The 18,455-nt window shown below is 43.0% G+C and overlaps 1 protein-coding gene across 3 annotated transcripts in view; it reads left to right on the top strand.

Moving 5' to 3' along the window:
- Nucleotides 1-18,455, top strand: part of EVC2 (EvC ciliary complex subunit 2) — a 526,400-nt gene that overhangs the window by 134,389 nt on the left and 373,556 nt on the right. For all 3 annotated transcript variants that reach the window (XM_078678486.1, XM_078678485.1, XM_078678484.1), the window contains exon 9: nt 6,462-6,610. In XM_078678486.1, coding sequence (XP_078534612.1) covers nt 6,462-6,610 — 149 coding nt within the window. The remainder of the gene's footprint in view (nt 1-6,461; nt 6,611-18,455) is intronic.

The following is an 18,455-nucleotide window of genomic DNA, read 5'->3' as shown; positions in this document are numbered from 1 at the left end:
ACTCATTGAACTTGCAATGCTTTATGATCAAACCAAGTCTTTCTACAAACTCATTCATCGTTTCACCAGCTCTCAGCCTTTCCTGACTGAAAATGTACCTTTCATAGTTGACGTTTATCATTGGATTGTTTAACGCTCTTTGATTTGACGGCATGTCACTTCCTCACCTTGTGGTATTTTTTTTATCTCTTCTTTTACTCCGTCACCTGCTAATTTCAATAGATATTTAGTGATCTTTGTGTCATTTGTTTCCTCAATGAAATCATCAAAGTTTTCGACCCAGGCAGACTATCTATTGCCAATATTCAGCTTTTTGGCGGGATCAAAGGGAAGTGGTGGTTTTAAGAAAGCATTGGCATTATAACCAGTTAAAGCCTTTACTGACTAGAGCATGTGCTGTTCACCTGGATTTTGACCATTCATATCATATTTAAGTAGTTTTGACGTGCTGGCTTCAGGATCGTTATGGCCAATTTAAAGTTGTGTGGAACGCACCCGCCACTGTCTGTGTTGTCCGCTTCAGGGATCACTGGTTCCTTATTCACAGCCTCTTGGCCAAAGGTTGTGGTATGATGACTCTTTATTCAGGTTCTGGTAAGCATGAATGAATTCTCTTTGTTTGGTTGTTGCCGATTCTAATGTTTCTCTGCCTTTATTGTTTCTTTGTGTTCGCCAGCTACTGCTCACAGTGTTCTTGTGCACCTGACAGTCACCACTCACTGCAATTTCCATACCTGGTCATCACTGCCGTTAGCATGTCTTGATGTTCTAATTGTCTCTGTTTTTAGTGCTTCCTTGCACTTGGCTTGCACAGCCTCTATTGCTTTACTGTACCTGTTTGTCGCTGCCTTTAGCATTGTCTTACTGTATGAATGAAGATTCTGTGTACCTCTTATCTCGACTTTACCAGCAAATTTCTAGCTGGTGACAAACAATCTTTATGTAAGGCCTTCACTTTCTTCACAGCCCTAGCACTTGCTGCAGGGTTGCTTTGACTCCATGTAGGCAAACCGTCGATTTTCACTTCGATTAAGGCAATCATGAGCAGTTTGCTGGACAACGACAAACTCTCCGGGAGAGCACTCTTGGTTCTTCGGGTCTCAGGGTTTATGTAATCCCTATCTCATCGCCAGTTGTAGCGTCCTACCCCAGCCCGGGTACTTGTAAATGGTAATGCCACACGCTGAGCTTGGTATTACATGCCGTTATCACTCAGCGTGTAACCATTAACTGAACATTCTACTTCACAAATTCCATCACCCACGCACTTGCGTATCTGTTTTAAGGAGTCTTTCAGTAGCCAAAAGGGGTCCTATCATCGTTAACTCACAAGGCACTAAACTGTGCTTGAACAGAGATCTGGGTCTATGCCTGTCAGTATTCTGCATTAGTTGCCTTCCAACTTCTCCATACCCATAGGAAAAATTATACTGCGGTCTGCACAATCTTCAGCTTTATCGTGACCTCTATCAGGTTTGAGGTCCAGGTTCTTCTTGATGCCCATTTGGGTCCTCACCCCTCAAGGCCTTAAGTCTCCATCTTTTATCTTTTACAATGCAGTAATTGGAATGGAACGGACCCCTTTCCAGTGCTACCCACAGTGTAGTGAAGTATCCCTGGATAGACCTCCATCAGGTTTGCAACCTCTGTTCACAAAGCACGACGAGGTCTCTTGCATGACCTGTCTTACCTTCTGCTCTAAGAAGACACTGAGGTACTAACACAGATGGAATTTCACTTGACGCACCATAGTGCAGCAACAAGTGAGAAAATACCCCTGACCTCTTCGGAGACTGTTTTGATGATGAGAAAGAGCAACCAGGATCTTCGGCCGAGCATGCTGTCCTCCTCAGTCCCGAGCCAAGCCCGCGATTCGGGTTGGAGACCGAGGAAGTCAGAGGAACCTTCGATCATTAAAGTCCATCCGAAGAAGGTGTTGACAATGACTGCCCCCACCACTCTTCCACCTGCATCCCAACACCACTCATCGTTTGAGCACTGCCCTTAAGGGGTCTGGCATCAAGCCCAGAAGCCAAGCGCAAAGCTGACGGTCCGCCATTGCCTGAGGGCCTTGGTTGGCACAAACATAAGGCTTCGGATCTGACACCAATAAAACCTTCAACATCTGGTTCAGGTGACAACCTCTCTGTCAGGTGCACCCTCCGCACCGTCACCTCGAAGACCACCGTGGGTCCAAAGAATAAATTGGTGCTGAAAGCATAATTGTCCTGCTATTCAGGTACAACAAGTCCCACTCGGATGAAATGGAAGAGCTACTCCTACATCTCTTGGAGCTCTACCGTAAACAAAGCCACGACCTCATCAGCAAGGGAAAATTGATCTCGGACACTACTATTCAGTGTGCCTTAGATGCCGCGGACACTGCAGCTCACAAAATCAACTCAAGCATACTAGTCTGATGCTGTGCCTGGTTGCATGTCTCTGGCTTCAAGCCAGAAGGGCAACAGCACATGTCCAACATGCCCTTCAATGAGGAGCACCTCTTCAGATCTCAGGTGAACCAGTTGCTTGAGAAAATCAAGAAGGATATGGACATTGCAAGGCCATGGATGCTTTCCTAGACTCTTTCTCCTCCGTGACTACTTTTGCAGGTCCCAGTACCATGAAAGTGCCAAGTCCACCTCCCCTGAAGCCTCTGCCTCCTTTCATAGGCATCAGAGCCAGCACAGCCCTTCATGGCTATTCACAGGATGAAGAAGAGGCACCCATTCACAATGGGGCCATTAATCCCATGTCATCACCCCAGAGTCATGAAAGAAGTGTTCTCCCTTTGCTTTCTCATTCCCAAGAAGGACGGGCCTCTCAGATTTATAGCCGACTGCAGACCCCTCAAAAAGTATATTCTGTCGGAGCAATTCCACATGTGACCTCCTAGGATGCCATCACTCTACTGCAGCCAGGCGACTTCATGACTGCCCTTGACCTGAAAGATGCTGATTTTACATCCCAATCCACCCTGCAGACACCAGCCCCTCTGGTTCCTGGTAAGTGGCAGCATTACCTATTCATGCAGCTACTCTTTGAGTCCCCATGCCCTCTGAGTGTTCACAAAGTGTCTTGCTGTGGTAGCCACTCATCTCAGGAACGGCATCCACATCTTCCCTTACTTGGATGACTGGCTGATTAAGAGGGCAACTGGATATCAGTGCTTGTCTCACACCAAACCACCATAGACCTAATACACAGTCTAAGCATCACCATCAATACAAAACAATCCCACTTCCAGCCCATTCCGTTCCACCCCTTCCTAGGAGCAGTGTTCAACTCAGTCACTGTATTGCAATAGTTCCAATGCCAGGTTACATATGCATGCATTGCAGGAGTGCCTAGCTGCACAATAGTATCAAGTGGAGGGTTACTGGGGGGATCTAGTGTTAATCTGTAGGCGGACCCATAGCTCTCTGCAGTTGTGGAACAGCAGCAATCTGTTGGAGGGCCGGCTCCTCCTCAACCCAGTTCCACAGTTGACCATCACAATGGACACTCCCCTTACTGGGTTGGGTTGCATTTACAGGATTTGACTGGTATGTGGGCGCCTTATCAACAGTGCCTACACATTAACTAACTGGATCTGCTGGCCATTCATCTGGCACTCAAAGCATGCATGTGTCACATGCTGCACTAAGTGGTTTTCATTTGCAAAGACAACACGTTCTACCTACATGTTCTACCTACACGAGCACGTCGCACACACTCACCACAGTTGTTGGTATTATCACAGGGCATATGAAAGTGGGCACTCAACGCAGAGTTCATCTACTGGTGCAGTATTTACTGGGCATGAACAATGGTTTTACAGATCTGCTCAGCAGAATGAAGCAACAAGCCCACAAGTGGGAATTCCACCAGCAAGTCCTACTCTCGTACTTCCTTTGTGGGTGGTTTCCAAAGTAGACCTCTTCACCACTGCCAAAAATGCAAAATGTCCAAGCTTCACTTTCAGGTATCCACAGTCCATGGGCAATGCACAATGGATGAGCTGCTCATTTGCCTACGCTTTTCTGCCTCTCCCGCTTCTTCTGTTCCTGCTTTGGAGGCTTTGGCAAACATCCCTCAGCATCATCCTGGTGGCTCCCACAAGTGCTGGACATCCCTAGTTCACCACCCTCATCAACCTGTCCCTAGTGCTGCACTAGATGCTGCCCAATCAGCTATAGCTTCTCATGCAGAGCCAGGACACAGGCGGGCACCTGAAACCAAGGCCGCTCATTCTTGTGATTCGGCTCCTAAGGTTCTAGAATTTGGCTACCTCAACCTACCTCCTAGGGGCATGATCATTGTTAGATCAATCAGCCATCAGGTGGTCTTCTCCAAAACATTTTGCCTTACTCTTCCATTTTTTTTGCTGATCTTGTTTTAGTTGACTAGAGTTTTATATTGCGCAAACGAGACCCGAAGATATCGGGTATCAGAGAGCTTTACATGAGCACCAGTTTTGTTACACAAGGACACATTCATTTTAGTCAGCCACAGGAAGATTAAGTGATTTACCCAGAATCACAGGATGTTGAGCGTCATTGCCGAGATGTGTACATGGTTCCCCATCTTCGAGGTCGACCGCTCTAGCCATAAGGCTACATCCTCTCCCTAGACCTTAGGACTCTGTGCACTTTAACACTGCTAATCAGTGTTAACATGTTTGTGATCTCTCATTTAAAAATGATGAATTTGGCTTACACCCAATTGGCACATTTAGTTTACTTGTAAGTCCATAATAAAGTGGTACTACATGTACCTAGGGCCTGTAACTTAAATGTTACCAGTAGGCCTGCAGCACTGATTGTGCAACCCACTTTCAATGACAGCCTGTGTGTGTAGTGTTAAACTGCCATTTTGACCTGGCAAAAACTTTTTACCAGGCCTAAACCTTTGTTTAATAATACATATATGTCACTCATAAGGTACACCCAAAACGGCCCAAAGGGCACGGTTCACTGTAGTTGTACAGCTGGACATGTACATTTTAACTTTTACATGTCCTGGTAGTGAAAAACTCTTATATTCGATTTTCACAACTGCTAGGCCTGCTTCTCCCATAGGATAACATTGGGTTAACTTATTACATGTAATAAGTGATAGCTTTCAGTTGGGAGCAGGTAGGAATCTTGATTTTGGTGTAAAAAGAATTGACATTTAAAACCCTTTTTAATGATAAAGTCAGATTTTTAGTCACAATTCTGAAAATGCCCCTTTTAGAAAGCTGGCATTTTTTTGTCTCAACTATTTTGTGCCTCCTACCACACTTTCACATCACAAAGTGCCCAGAAAACTCACAAAGGGTGTTCACACTAGTCTTTTGTTACCACAGACAAGCTGGAACACTAGGGAAGTGAGGCAGGAAATTCAAAATACCTCTGGGAATCTCCAGAACCTCCTACTTTGAAGTGGGCACCAGGTATAAATATCGGACCTCAGACCACACTCTTCGGTACACCTCTGGACCTGTGGAAGACTCGGTAGGAATGCTGTGCTGCTACCCAAGAAGGACTGCTACCCTGATGCCATGCTACCTGAGTGAAAGGAACTGCACCTGCGTCTTGATCCCAGGACCACGAGAGTGACTCAGTGAGCTAGTTAGCTGGTCTGATCAGATCCTTTAAGACCGAAAAGTCTCCAACCACCTTGAACTCCGCACCAGGACTGTCTCTGAGGAGTCTTGTCCCTGCACGTGGTGCCACACCAGTCCTGAACCTTTGGAGGTGGGTCTAAAGGTGCACTGCCATCCCAGCTCTGGTCCTGTCTGTGAGCTGAACCAGCCCAGCGCAACTTATCTCCTTGCAGCTGGTTCAAAGCTGCTGCAGTGCAATGCATCCCCTACACGGGGGATGCATCGCAGCCTACAGCTTCCTGGGAACTGCCGCTCCCTACACATCCACTACGCAGGCATTCGCAACACAAGCCTCTCGTTGACAGCATCCTCAACAATGATGCAGAACTCCACATCACAGCCCTGCAGCTCGTTAGAGCTGCCGCTGCGCAACGCATCCTTGATGCGGGATATCTCAACGCTTCTCAAACCAGAATTTCAGGTACTTTGTTCAGAGGTCCAAACTTGATCCCTGTATCTCTGACTGTTATTTGATTCCCTTGCAGAAGTCAGTCCTTGCTTATTGTTCCATCAGACTTCATTCAGCCACCGTTGCTGCTTAACTTCACAATAGGGAACGCACAACACTCTTCAAAGTTCCAGTTTAAGGCTTTCATGTAGGGCCTTAAAAAGGTAATTCCGCCCAGAGCACCACCTGCCCAGTTTGGAACCTCATTATTGTTCTCACAAGAGATGTGGCTCCTCCTTATAAACCACTTCACATGTTCCCTTTGCAGAGGAAGATGAATTTGTTTAATGGAATACCTACTTGATGTGTCTGTTTTTGTATCAATCATTGCTATTTCTGGTGTTTACCTACAATTAATTATGTTAATTTACTGATATCCTGTAGGAAAACAGCAGTACCTCTAAAAGAAAAGCTCTGGAGTCCTCGCATTTGGATTTTTCAGATTCAAAGATTGAAGATTTTATTAAGAGTGACACTCTACTTGACATACTTGCCTTTGAAGAAACAGAAAACATGCTTCAAGCTTTGGAAGAGTAAGACGCTGCATTTATGTTCTAGATCTCTTCTTAGCATCCCATGGAAATTGTATTGGGCACATAAGTGTATGTTGAGCTTCCAGACCTGTTGCGTTATTTCTTGCATATACATTTTAATGTGTAAAATATTTTTAAGGAATCTTGGAGAGGAGCAGCCCACACCTTTAAGAGAGAATTTAATGAAATCTGAAATGCTTAATAAAATGTAAAGATTTCCCCAATCTTCTCTAACTATTCATGTTCTATTAACAATTGAGGTTAAAAACCAGAGTGGTTTAATTATGTGACCAATGGATTTCTTTCACCCACTTAATATAGACTGCTAGGAAGCAATTACAGACTCGCACCTGTCAGTTAGCTAATGACTACCTCAGTCACAGCTGCTACCTGGTAGCAGCAGTGTGGTGGGTAGGAGGATGGGGTGTGGGATCGTGGGATTAAAAAAAAATCACTTACCTCCTGGCCGCCAGGGCTCCCACACTTCCTGCAGCCAATCACAATGCTGCAGTGCAGCGTTGTGATTGGTCTGAGCGCCGTGACACGGTGCTCGACCAGGGGCTGGAGAGGTCGGCATGTTCTCCATGCAGGCTGTAATGCAGCCTGAATAGAGAAGAGGGAAAGTGCACATAACTTTTTTGGGTAGCCCGAGAAGGCCGATCAAACAGTCATTTTGCTCTTGGGAGAGTTGTACCACTCCTTCTCTGCTCTGCAGCCTGGCCCCCTCATGCAAGCTGCTGCAGCAGGAGGAAAAAATTTAAATATAATAACATTAGTTATTATAATTATATTTTTTCCTTTCTTTTGTTACTTCAAGGCAGTGGGGCGACGCTCCTCAGCCTTAGCGGAGGAGCCGGCACTGGACGAGCTTGTCTAATAAATGGATAAATATGTTTTGTTTATGCCTGCATTTGTTAAAACAAAAATGAATTTCGTTGCGCGCCCTGCATCGCAAAATGCGATGCAGGGCATGCTACGAAATTCGTTTTATTAATGTAATTGTTTACTTACCTGCAATCATCAATATTCCGGTGTTTACCACCCCCCACCATGCCCCGCCTGTCTGCCCCACAGAACTCCCTCCACGGGCCGGGGCTGATTTATACCCACACACTTATAAATTATATTAGTTATTGAACATTTATTGTTACAAATCAAAATAGAAAAAACACAGAAATGTGGACATTTTTGTTTTAACCCCAAACCGTAACTCGTACACGAGCCAGGCAAACCATAACTCATACACCTGATGCAACTCTTATAACTTCAAAATATTCATACCAATAGGTAACAAATAACACCTAATAACCTAAAAGCACAGCATAATTAAATGAAAATGCATAGTCAAATCAATAAATAATAGTACATTCGTAGTCCTTTCTTTCAAGGGTAATATGATATGTAATCTCATCTGTAAGATTATTTATGACATTTGTAAGTGCATCTGTCACATCAGGGTTTTTTGTCTGCAACTTATGGTTTGCATGGCTGCTGTGCGAGTTATGATTGTGTGCAATCCTTACCATAATGTGTTGTGAATTTCAATGTTTTTCCACTTTAAATTTGCATGTGTGTATATATATATTCACTGAAAAAACCATAGGTTATAGACCATATATAGTTAGGAATTAGCATTTACAAAACCTTGAAAATTCACTGAAAAAACCATAGGTTATAGACCATATATAGTTAGGAATTAGCATTTAAAAAACCTTATTTTACTCACACAAAACCATTGAAATTCCATATATAGTTAGTTGCACTAACTATATATCGCGCACCCGCAATCCACTGCTGATCATGTCACATATTACATCATTCATGACATGGTCAGTGACATCACTGATGACATCACTGATGACATCTCAAATGACATCACTGATGACATCACTGATGACAACATCCAGTGACTGTATTTTTCTGTAAAGTTAAAATATGTCTTGAGTGGATGTATAAGTGTCTGGATGAAGGATTTAGTAGGTGCATGACTGACTGTATGAGTGAGTGATTAAATGTGTCTCACTGAATGCATGGGTTAGTGACTAAACTGTCTTAATTTGTGCATCATTATGTCTGTTGTTCTGTAAACTGCTGCATGTGTTGATCATTAGCTATACGAGAGGCTATATGTGTTATTAATTGGTTGCCCAAGTATTTCTATGGGAGATTGAGTTTGTGTGGGGGTGGCTGGAAGGTGTGTGACTCTATGCATAGATGTGTGAGCAGTTTATTCACTAGGTGTATGAGTTCAAGAGTGCATGTGGAAACAGCTACATGGGCAGTTGACTGTGTGCATGAGTGTATTGATGAGTGAATGGATATCTCAATGCTACATGTCATAGTAAGTACATATGTAAAACACAGTACATGTGAGAGTTGGCATATATAAATAACTGTGCATGAGAGCCACTGAAGGAGTGAGTGGTTGTATCGATCATTGTGAACTTGTATCAGGGATTGTATAAGAGAGTAAATATGTGTTAGTATATGTTTCAATAAGTAAGGTGTGTTTAACTGTATAGTTGAAGAAATGGAGGTGAGATTGTTTCTTTGCATGACTGACTGGGTGTGTGAGTAACTCCATGGATGAGTGGCAGTGTGTGAGTGTCTGTTTACACTGAGTGTATCTAAGGTTATATTAGAGTCTGAAGAGGTTTATCGTATTAGCACAAGAATGATGTCAAATGAGATGTCATCAGTGATGTCATCAGTGATGTCATTTGAGATGTCATCAGTGATGTCATCAGTGATGTCACTGACCATGTCATGAATGATGTAATATGTGACATGATCAGCAGTGGATTGCGGGTGCGCGATATATAGTTAGTGCAACTAACTATATATGGAATTTCAATGGTTTTGTGTGAGTAAAATAAGGTTTTTTAAATGCTAATTCCTAACTATATATGGTCTATAACCTATGGTTTTTTCAGTGAATTTCAATGGTTTTTTAATAGCAAATATCATAAGCTGTCGAATGTCAAGTACGTGGTAAGTAAAAACATTTTTGTGTTTATGCACACTGATCTGCTTTGAATGCTGCCCCCCACCCCTCATTTCTATTAGGAGTACTCTCTCTTTGCAGATAGTGAAGGGTAGTTAACGCAGCCCTTTGCCCCCTTTGTAATACGTCGTGCCTGCTTCTCTCTCCATTTGATTGATTGTTCTCTTTGGTTCATTCTCTATTTACAAACAAGCACAGAGTCGCAATACTCTGTTTAGTCTTTGCAGATAGCGAAAAATCGTGTAAAAAACAAAAGGAATCGAGCAAAATCAGTAGGCCACTAATGGGATCTCTTTTTGACCTCGCTAAAATAGAAACATTAGGAACAACCTGTTGAAAATAGCAATGCGTATGTACATAAGCGGCGTTCATTTGTGTTCACAGTACCCCTTGTTGATTTTTTCAATCGAGCATTGAATTGTTCGAAGTTAATTCTCTTAAGGATCTTCTCTACCTGCAAACGAGGAAGAATAGGAATATTCTCTCTCCCTTTGCAGATAGTGAAGGGTAGGTAACGCAAGCCTTTAACACGTCGTACCTATTTCATTCCTCATTGATTGATTGATTGTCCGAACATTGACTGTTTGGGAATTAGTTCTTTTTGGAGGTATTCCCTGTTTGCAAATAAACGTAGGAAAATCTTTGCAAGTAGTGAAAGGGTACGTAATGCGGACCTTTCTCCCCCGTTGTAATCTGTCATGCCTATCTACTCCCCACTGATTGATGCACCTTTTTCACCCGGACCATTTACTAGAGATACGTCATCTGGCCCGACCAGAGAGCACCCCTAGTGAAAAGGACATATGCAATAATAACGAAGTGATCACTGTATCCTGTTAACAGAAACTTTACCATGAAACAACCTGGAAAGAAAAAAATAGGAAAACGAAAATCAGTAGGCCACTGATGAACATGAACTTTTATTAAACAACAAACAAAGAAACGATAACATAACGTAATGATAAAACCTATTAATGTCCTAGAAACAAGAAAACGTTAAAGTATGCCAGTGGTGAGAGACCAGAAAAACAGTCCGAGAAACCAAATCACCCCTCGCTGTCCCAACTCATGCACTCTGAAAGTTCAAAGTTTTGAGGAGTGCTTGTAACATTGTCTGAAGCCTATTTGCAATTGCTTCATCTTCACTATTCTTAAAGTAAGTGGGGGCTGTTGTGATGCGGTGCCACCCTGAACCGCTTGACGGAGGCCCCCGAGGGACGGTGTCATGTCGCGGACTCGGAGGGGGCGCTTGGCTCCGGCCCCCTCCCCAAGTCGTGTTGCCCTGGTGTGGCCTGAGATCGCCCCCGACATAGGTGGCCGGCTCCCGGGGTCAAGCGGAACTTTTTTCCTTTTGGTGACTCTTCCATTCTTCACCTTGTCCCACAATCCGTTTCACCTAAAGACACGCTGTAGTGGGGCACCCCTTTTCCGTTTCATTTGCCATTCAGCCCGCTTTTGCTACACTGTGCCTCTTCCGCTATTCAGCTGTTTACCGCCCGCTCTTTCGACTACAGCGTCTCGCTCACCATGTTCTTGAGTTGCTCCCGCTCCCGCTCTTGCGGTGCAGCGATAGGCGGCTGCCACAGGACTCTCAAAATGGCGGCCATCTCTTCAGATTTGGGCGTGGTCCACTAAATGGGCCTGCGACACCTTGGAACTCGGACGCTTGTCTGCTAGAGCTTGGGCTCCATTCTCGAAAGCGTCCCCTCATCCTTGAAGATTCTACAAAAGTCTTGGGGGCCCCCGACTCCCGCAGGCTTCTGGTGGGGAGCGCCTAGCATGATTGCTCGTGGAATGGCCACGACGGAGCTACGAAATGGTGGTGCTCTCATGCTAACGCCAGCTTCAGTCTGAAACATCCAGAAACACTGTAGACTACCAATTCGATCAGTTCCGGTAGCGCTCCAACGTGACCCGGTAGAGAAGAACTTGCCCTCCCCTCTTTGACTGATGGTTCTTGTTGCCTGTCCCTTCTGTTGTCATTTAACAGAACTATTTAGCCTGCTGAAAGGGGTTGTGTGCCGTCCGCTGGTTGGTGGAGACATTTTGACTATATTCTGGACCTGCGTTGTCGCGTAATGCGTCATATGACGCGCCGCGTTAGAAAGTTTAATAAATTATGAAACACAATAAACAATCCTTAAAAAATAAAAAAAAATAAAAAATAATCAACAAAAGCAACAGCTAGGTAATACACATATAATTTTATCTCCGCGAAGCGGAGCGCTGTTACAGATATATATCTTGTTTCTGAACGTTAATTTCTCAAAATGCACTGAAGCACATATATTGAGACCTAGCAAAGGCACATCGGGCTACCAGTCCCTACAATTTTTCCAAGTTTCGTGCAAATCCATTCAGCTGTTCGATCCTACCGAGAGACAAGATGGCGGCCGCTACGGACTGTTTGGAATGTTTACAGACACCGGAGAGCCAATCAGCTTCGCTTCGCAAAGCTCCGTAACGCGAAAAGTACGCGAAGCGGTGCGCTGTTACAGATATATACTTTTTTTTTAACGTTAATTTCTCAAAATCCACTGGAGCACATATATTGAGATCTAGCAAAGGCACATCGGGCTACCAGTCCCTACAATTTTGCCAAGTTTCGTGCAAATCCATTCAGCTGTTCGATTATTATTATTTTTATTTTTTTTTGCCCCGCGGGGCCCTTTTAAAACCTCCACATCAAACCTAGGGGGTGAGCGACAATGTACTATGCCCCCTTATGGTCATTTGCCCCTTCGCTTTGGCCTCCTCTTGTCTCTCGATCCTACCGAGAGACAAGATGGCGGCCGCTACGGACTGTTTGGAATGTTGACAGACGCCGGAGAACCAATCAGCTTCGCTTCACAAAGCTCCGTTGCGCGAAAAGTCCGCGAACCAGAGCGCTGCCCGGTCCGCTGTTACAGATATATATCTTTTTTTAAACGTTAATTTCTCAAAATCCACTGGAGCACATATATTGAGACCTACAAAAGGCACATCGGGCTACCAGTCCCTACAATTTTGCCAAGTTTCGTGCAAATCCATTCAGCCGTTCGGGCTAAAAGTGAGGCCAACCGCCCTATGGAAATTAACATGGGAAAAACGCGTTTTGGGACCCCCCTTTTTTCTCGGCCCCCCCTTGACGAACCCCCCCAAAATTTTCAGGGGCTGCTCAGAAACAAAATGTGCCATTTTCCTGAAAATTTCAGCCAATTCCGTCCACAAACGCCAAAGTTATTAGACATAGAATTTTCAAAAAACCCATAGAGAAAAAATCCTAACTATATATACCTACTGGCGACCGCCAGTAGGTAATATATATATATATATATATATATATCTGTGCGTGTGTGTGTGTGTGTATATATATATATATATATTCACAGAAAAAACCATAGGTTATAGACCATATATAGTTAGGAATTAGCATTTACAAAACCTTGAAAATTCACTGAAAAAACCATAGGTTATAGACCATATATAGTTAGGAATTAGCATTTAGAAAACCTTATTTTACTCACACAAAACCATTGAAATTCCATATATTGTTAGTTGCACTAACTATATATCGCGCACCCGCAATCCACTGCTGATGATGTCACATATTACATCATTCATGACATGGTCAGTGACATCACTGATGACATCACTGATGACATCTCAAATGACATCACTGATGACATCACTGATAACAACATCCAGTGATTTTTTGTTTCTATAAAGTTTAAATATGTCTTACATATTGAAGAATGAGTGGATGTGTAAGTGTCTGGACGAAGGATTTAGTAGGTGCATGACTGACTGTATGAGTGAGTGATTAAATGTGTCTCACTGACTGCATGGGTTAGTGACTAAACTGTCTTAATTTGTGCATCATTATGTCTGTTGTTCTGTAAACTGCTGCATGTGTTGATCAGTAGCTATATGAGTAACTATATGGGTTATTGATTGATTGCCCAAGTATTTGTATGGGAGACTGAGTGTGTGTGTGGCTAGCTGGGAGGTGTGTGACTCTGTGCAGATCAATCTGTACTTGTATCAATGATTGTATAAGAAGGTAAGTATGTGTTAGTATATGTTTGAAAATGTAAGGTGCTCTATGTTTAACTGTATAGACAAGAAAATGGAAGTGTCATTGATTCTTTACAGGACTGACTAGGTGTGTGAGTAACTCCATGGATGAGTGGCAGACTGTGAGTGTCTGTATAGGTGTATGAGTGCATATGATAGTGTTGTAAAGATGAGTGATTGTATGTATGAATGATTGTATGGGTGAATGAGTGAAGCTGTGTGTAGACGTAGCAATCAGTGAGTGCGTATGTAGTAACTAGTATTGGTGTGTCAATGGTTTCAAAAATTATACTCTCTTTTTAACACTGGGTGAAACAGAGGTTATATTAAAATGTGAGGAGATGCATTGTATTGTCACATGAATGATATCATCAGTGATGTGGTCATTGATGTCAAATGAGATGTCATCAGTGATGTCATTTGAGATGTCATCAGTGATGTCATCAGTGATGTCATTTGAGATGTCATCAGTGATGTCATCAGTGATGTCACTGACCATGTCATGAATGATGTAATATGTGACATCATCAGCAGTGGATTGCGGGTGCGCGATATATAGTTAGTGCAACTAACTATATATGGAATTTCAATGGTTTTGTGTGAGTAAAATAAGGTTTTCTAAATGCTAATTCCTAACTATATATGGTCTATAACCTATGGTTTTTTCAGTGAATTTTCAAGGTTTTGTAAATGCTAATTCCTAACTATATATGGTCTATAACCTATGTTTTTTTCTGTGAATTTCATTGGTTTTTTAACAGCTAATATCTGTAGCTGTAAAATGTATTCTTCTTTAAATCCAAAAATATATTTTATAAGTTTATGAATAATTTTTTTTTTAAATATTTTTTTTTCTTCGTTCCCGCTTCGCGAATCGGGAAGCTTCCCGTTAGCTGACCTTGATGCCGCGAAATAGACCGCGAGCCGGTAAACGTTTCTTTACCGCAAGTGCCGCGTTAGAAAACAACATCGTGACGCCTCCCGTCCGCATGACGTTTCACGTTGTCGCGTGATACGTCATATGACGTGCTACGTTAGCGAACTGGTACGCGAAGCGAGTCGCAAAGCGCAGGTTTCTGGAAGCAAACCGGGAGGCCCTGCAAAGCGCTTAACGTAAACACAGCAAGTCATGTGACTTGGTAATAACACTTTTCATTGGTTCATTTCACTTTTGGTTTCCTAATGATGTAAGACTAGGTCATATAATCTAAAATGAACACTTTTGATTGGTTGAGAACTCTTGTTTTTCCCAAATGATGAAAATCCCTCCTTCTTTCCTCACTCTGACTTTCATCATTGTGAGAGAAAGACCCTTTGTGATCACTGAGCAATGGCTTCTTTAGTAGCTTCAGCTGGTGCTTCCCCACCACCTCCACCACATCCAAGGAAGAGTGGACCACCTGCTCAAGTTATAATTCAGCAAGAAGAGGAAGAAGAGGAACAGGACGACGAGCACGAAGAGAGGCAGTTTTTGCCTGAGCAGCCCAGGACGTCTCACCGGAAAGAAAACTTCATTTGGCAATTTTTTAAAATTCCCAAAGGTCAGAAAAAAGTAAATGCAAGATACGTAACTTGCCTTATATGTCAAGATAGACTGTCCAGAGGAACCGAGAAAAAATACAGTTTCGGAAACTACACAATGCATCGCCATATGACTAGGTGGCATCCTAACAACTACAGTGCTGCACAGTTTCGGAACGACCTAGATAATCTCCCTATTATGGCCAGAAGATCTGTTGTACCGGAAGTAACGGGACCAGAGGGCAGGGAGATGGTGCCAAATATACAAATGAAATTTGGTGAAGTAAAACACATCTGCGTATTTTGCGATGGATTCATTTCCTACGGAGAAAAAAAGCATCACTCTGATCAACAGAGCTATTGACTATCATATGCAAGTCTGTACGAAACGCCCAAAATAATAAATACTTCTTTTTTTGTTTTGTTGCTCCTGTTGAGCCCTTTACAATGAATCGTTTTCATTGCCCCCTCCAAGAAAAACCCAAAAAAAGTAAAAAAATGTTCCGAAAAATAATAAAAAAAATATAAAACAACAAAAACAATAAAAAAAAAGTTCTTTTCAGAACTACCTCCCCGTTATTAAAAAATTGGTACAATATTTGCAACTGTGCCAACCTCTATTTCTCTTAGTTCGCTTCCCAGTTCGCTCGCCGGTACGCGAACCAGAAGCGAACCAAAAACAGTAAGTATAAGGGAAGGAAACAGACACTTATGTTAAAAGAAAGACAGCTATAGGGGAGTAAACTAGAGATACTATTACCCGTAATCCACTGCTGATGATGTCCCATATTACATCATTCATGACATGCTCAATGACATCATCAGCAGAGGATTGCGGGTTTTTTGGCAACGTGCCTTATCCACGGTTTAATAACGCTGCCTTTTGCTTTATATAAGTTTTCAAATTGTATGAAATATATACCAATAGGTCGTTATGAACCTTTAGGTAGTGCTTTTCTTCATGAGGTCTGGTCGCTTCCATACACATACAGATGTTTCAAAGATGATCAAGAAGTTTATCTGAATGGAGAGGAATGCACTGAGACGCCAGATCATTCACTAATGTGTAGGCACATACAGTTACACGGTTCATGCAACAAACACCGACCAAATATGGCTTGCGTGTTGCAAGGCACGCCAGTTCCTGCTATCATCCCCACGTTCAAGTTGTTGGAAAATGGTAGTTATTTGATGCTCAATAATGAAGATTGTTCTGAGTTAATTAAAAGTATTCCTTTTATCGTAACAGTAAGTGAACGGGTTATTTGCTGCAGAAATGTTCTATTTCCTCCCACACATGAACATAGGGAGTTTTCAATCTGGCCACAAATACCAACCTTGGGACAGATTTCAACAGCATGGCAAGAATAAGAGCTCTTTTGTCTCAGAGAGAGGTGGCCTTGAGTTCGGCCCGTGAAACTTTCGTGCTTCACATAGCGAACACCCGTACAGAGGTGCAGACCCTTTTCAATTCAGATTTGCCTTTCAATTTCAGCAAGATGGTTCCGACTATCTTTAACGCATCCTCCACAAAGACCCTGGCGCACTTTTTTAAAGTTGTTACCAGTGGTCTCGTGACTTCATTTGAGAAAATCTTTGGAGTCATCCCTGCTTCCTTTCATTCTATTTTCTCCACTCTGGTTCGTGGATTGGCATTTTTACTTGCATTACCAGCGGACGCTCTTGTGCTTTTTTACATTTTTAAATATGATGTCCCTCCTATGCAACCTCCCACCCTGCAGCTGCTGACACTGTTCCGCAATCGCATGCTAGAATATTATGGCACAATGCCGTTGGCGATATTAAGCACGGCATATGGATTATCTTTTCGATTCTCCTACTTCACCTGTGTCCAGCCTGTATTTCACTGCCTGACCTGTGATTTCGATTGGGCCATTGATTTGTGTCTCTGCGGACCGGTTTCTCCTGACGTCGACTTTAATCAGCTGATGACTCCTATCATTACTCACGAGTTGGTTTGTCCTGGCGAAAGGATTATGGCTGTGGCATTGATGCATGGACTACTTGGTCCCTGGAATTTACTGGCGGCAGCACAGTCTTTCTTGGAACAGAGCTTTCTTGAAAACCCACCGAGCTGTCCTCTGATGGTGATAGAGGATCCGGTGCTGGGAGAGCACGTATGTTCTTTTCCGCTTTTAAATTGGATGGCTGAACTGTTTTCGGATGAAGACGGTGACTTCCTATTGGAGGCTGTTGCAGCTTATTTTGCATACACAGTTATGTCATAGACCTTTTTCATGTTTGATATGCTGAGTACTAGCATTTCATTGACAATTCATTGACTTATTTGTCAAGTTTTTATTATTTACCTTGCCTATTGGCTTAAGACTCGATAAAGTACTTGGCTGTTTTATTTTTCTTTAGCATTGAATTTTCCTAGTTTTTAATGCTTTACCTTGCGGACCGTCCACATATAAACTTGCAATCTGCTCTCATGAGATGGCACTTCTATTATCTTATTCAGTTCGTTTCCGGATCATGGGGAGGTGTCATCTAGGTCCTGGATATCTTTACACCGTGTTAAGTTAGCATGGGCTCATTACCGGTTTAAACGCCATTTTTTCTTTTTTGCAACTTCTGCACACAACACTTAGTTGTTGCTTTAGCTTTCCACCTAGTAGTTCATCGTGGTTTACATGAGAATAATATGTTATTGCTCTACTATCTGCTTTGCTTGTTAAACTATATCTGTACAGCGAGTGCTAAAGTTTCAAGAACAACACGATACAGAATTGTTATGAGGTCTGATCTCCACGACTTCATACTCATAACATAAGTGCAACTTCTGCCAATTCTGGGCATGAGGCGGGTTTTATATTGCTTTGCCGAACACACATACACAACAGTTGATGCGGTTCACATGAAGAGAGAGCTGGTGTATGCTGATGTGATTCCTTCAAATCTAAGACACTAAAGCATGGGCACGCCCTAAACCAACACAAAGAGACCTTCTTAGCAAATAATATAATATGTGTATTAGGGAGGGTGAGATATAAGCAGCCGCGGGCCGTGGAGGGAGTTACGGTGAGGCAGGGAGGCGGGGAGGGGGAGAAGCAGGGTGGAGCCCTCTCTACCTTGCCCCTCCCCCTCCCCGCCTCCCTGCCCCACCGTAACTCCCTCCACGGCCCGCGGCTGCTTATAAGTGTTGCTAACTCTTATTCATTTACAGCATGTTAACATACTGTCACCATTCGCTTTTTATGTACTAGTAACTATGCTGGTAATTTTGCTACTGATAATATG

The sequence above is a fragment of the Lissotriton helveticus genome, chromosome 2_2, assembly GCF_964261635.1.
Source record: "Lissotriton helveticus chromosome 2_2, aLisHel1.1, whole genome shotgun sequence".
Lineage (NCBI taxonomy): Eukaryota > Metazoa > Chordata > Amphibia > Caudata > Salamandridae > Lissotriton > Lissotriton helveticus.
This window is presented reverse-complemented; position numbering and strand designations above follow the sequence as displayed.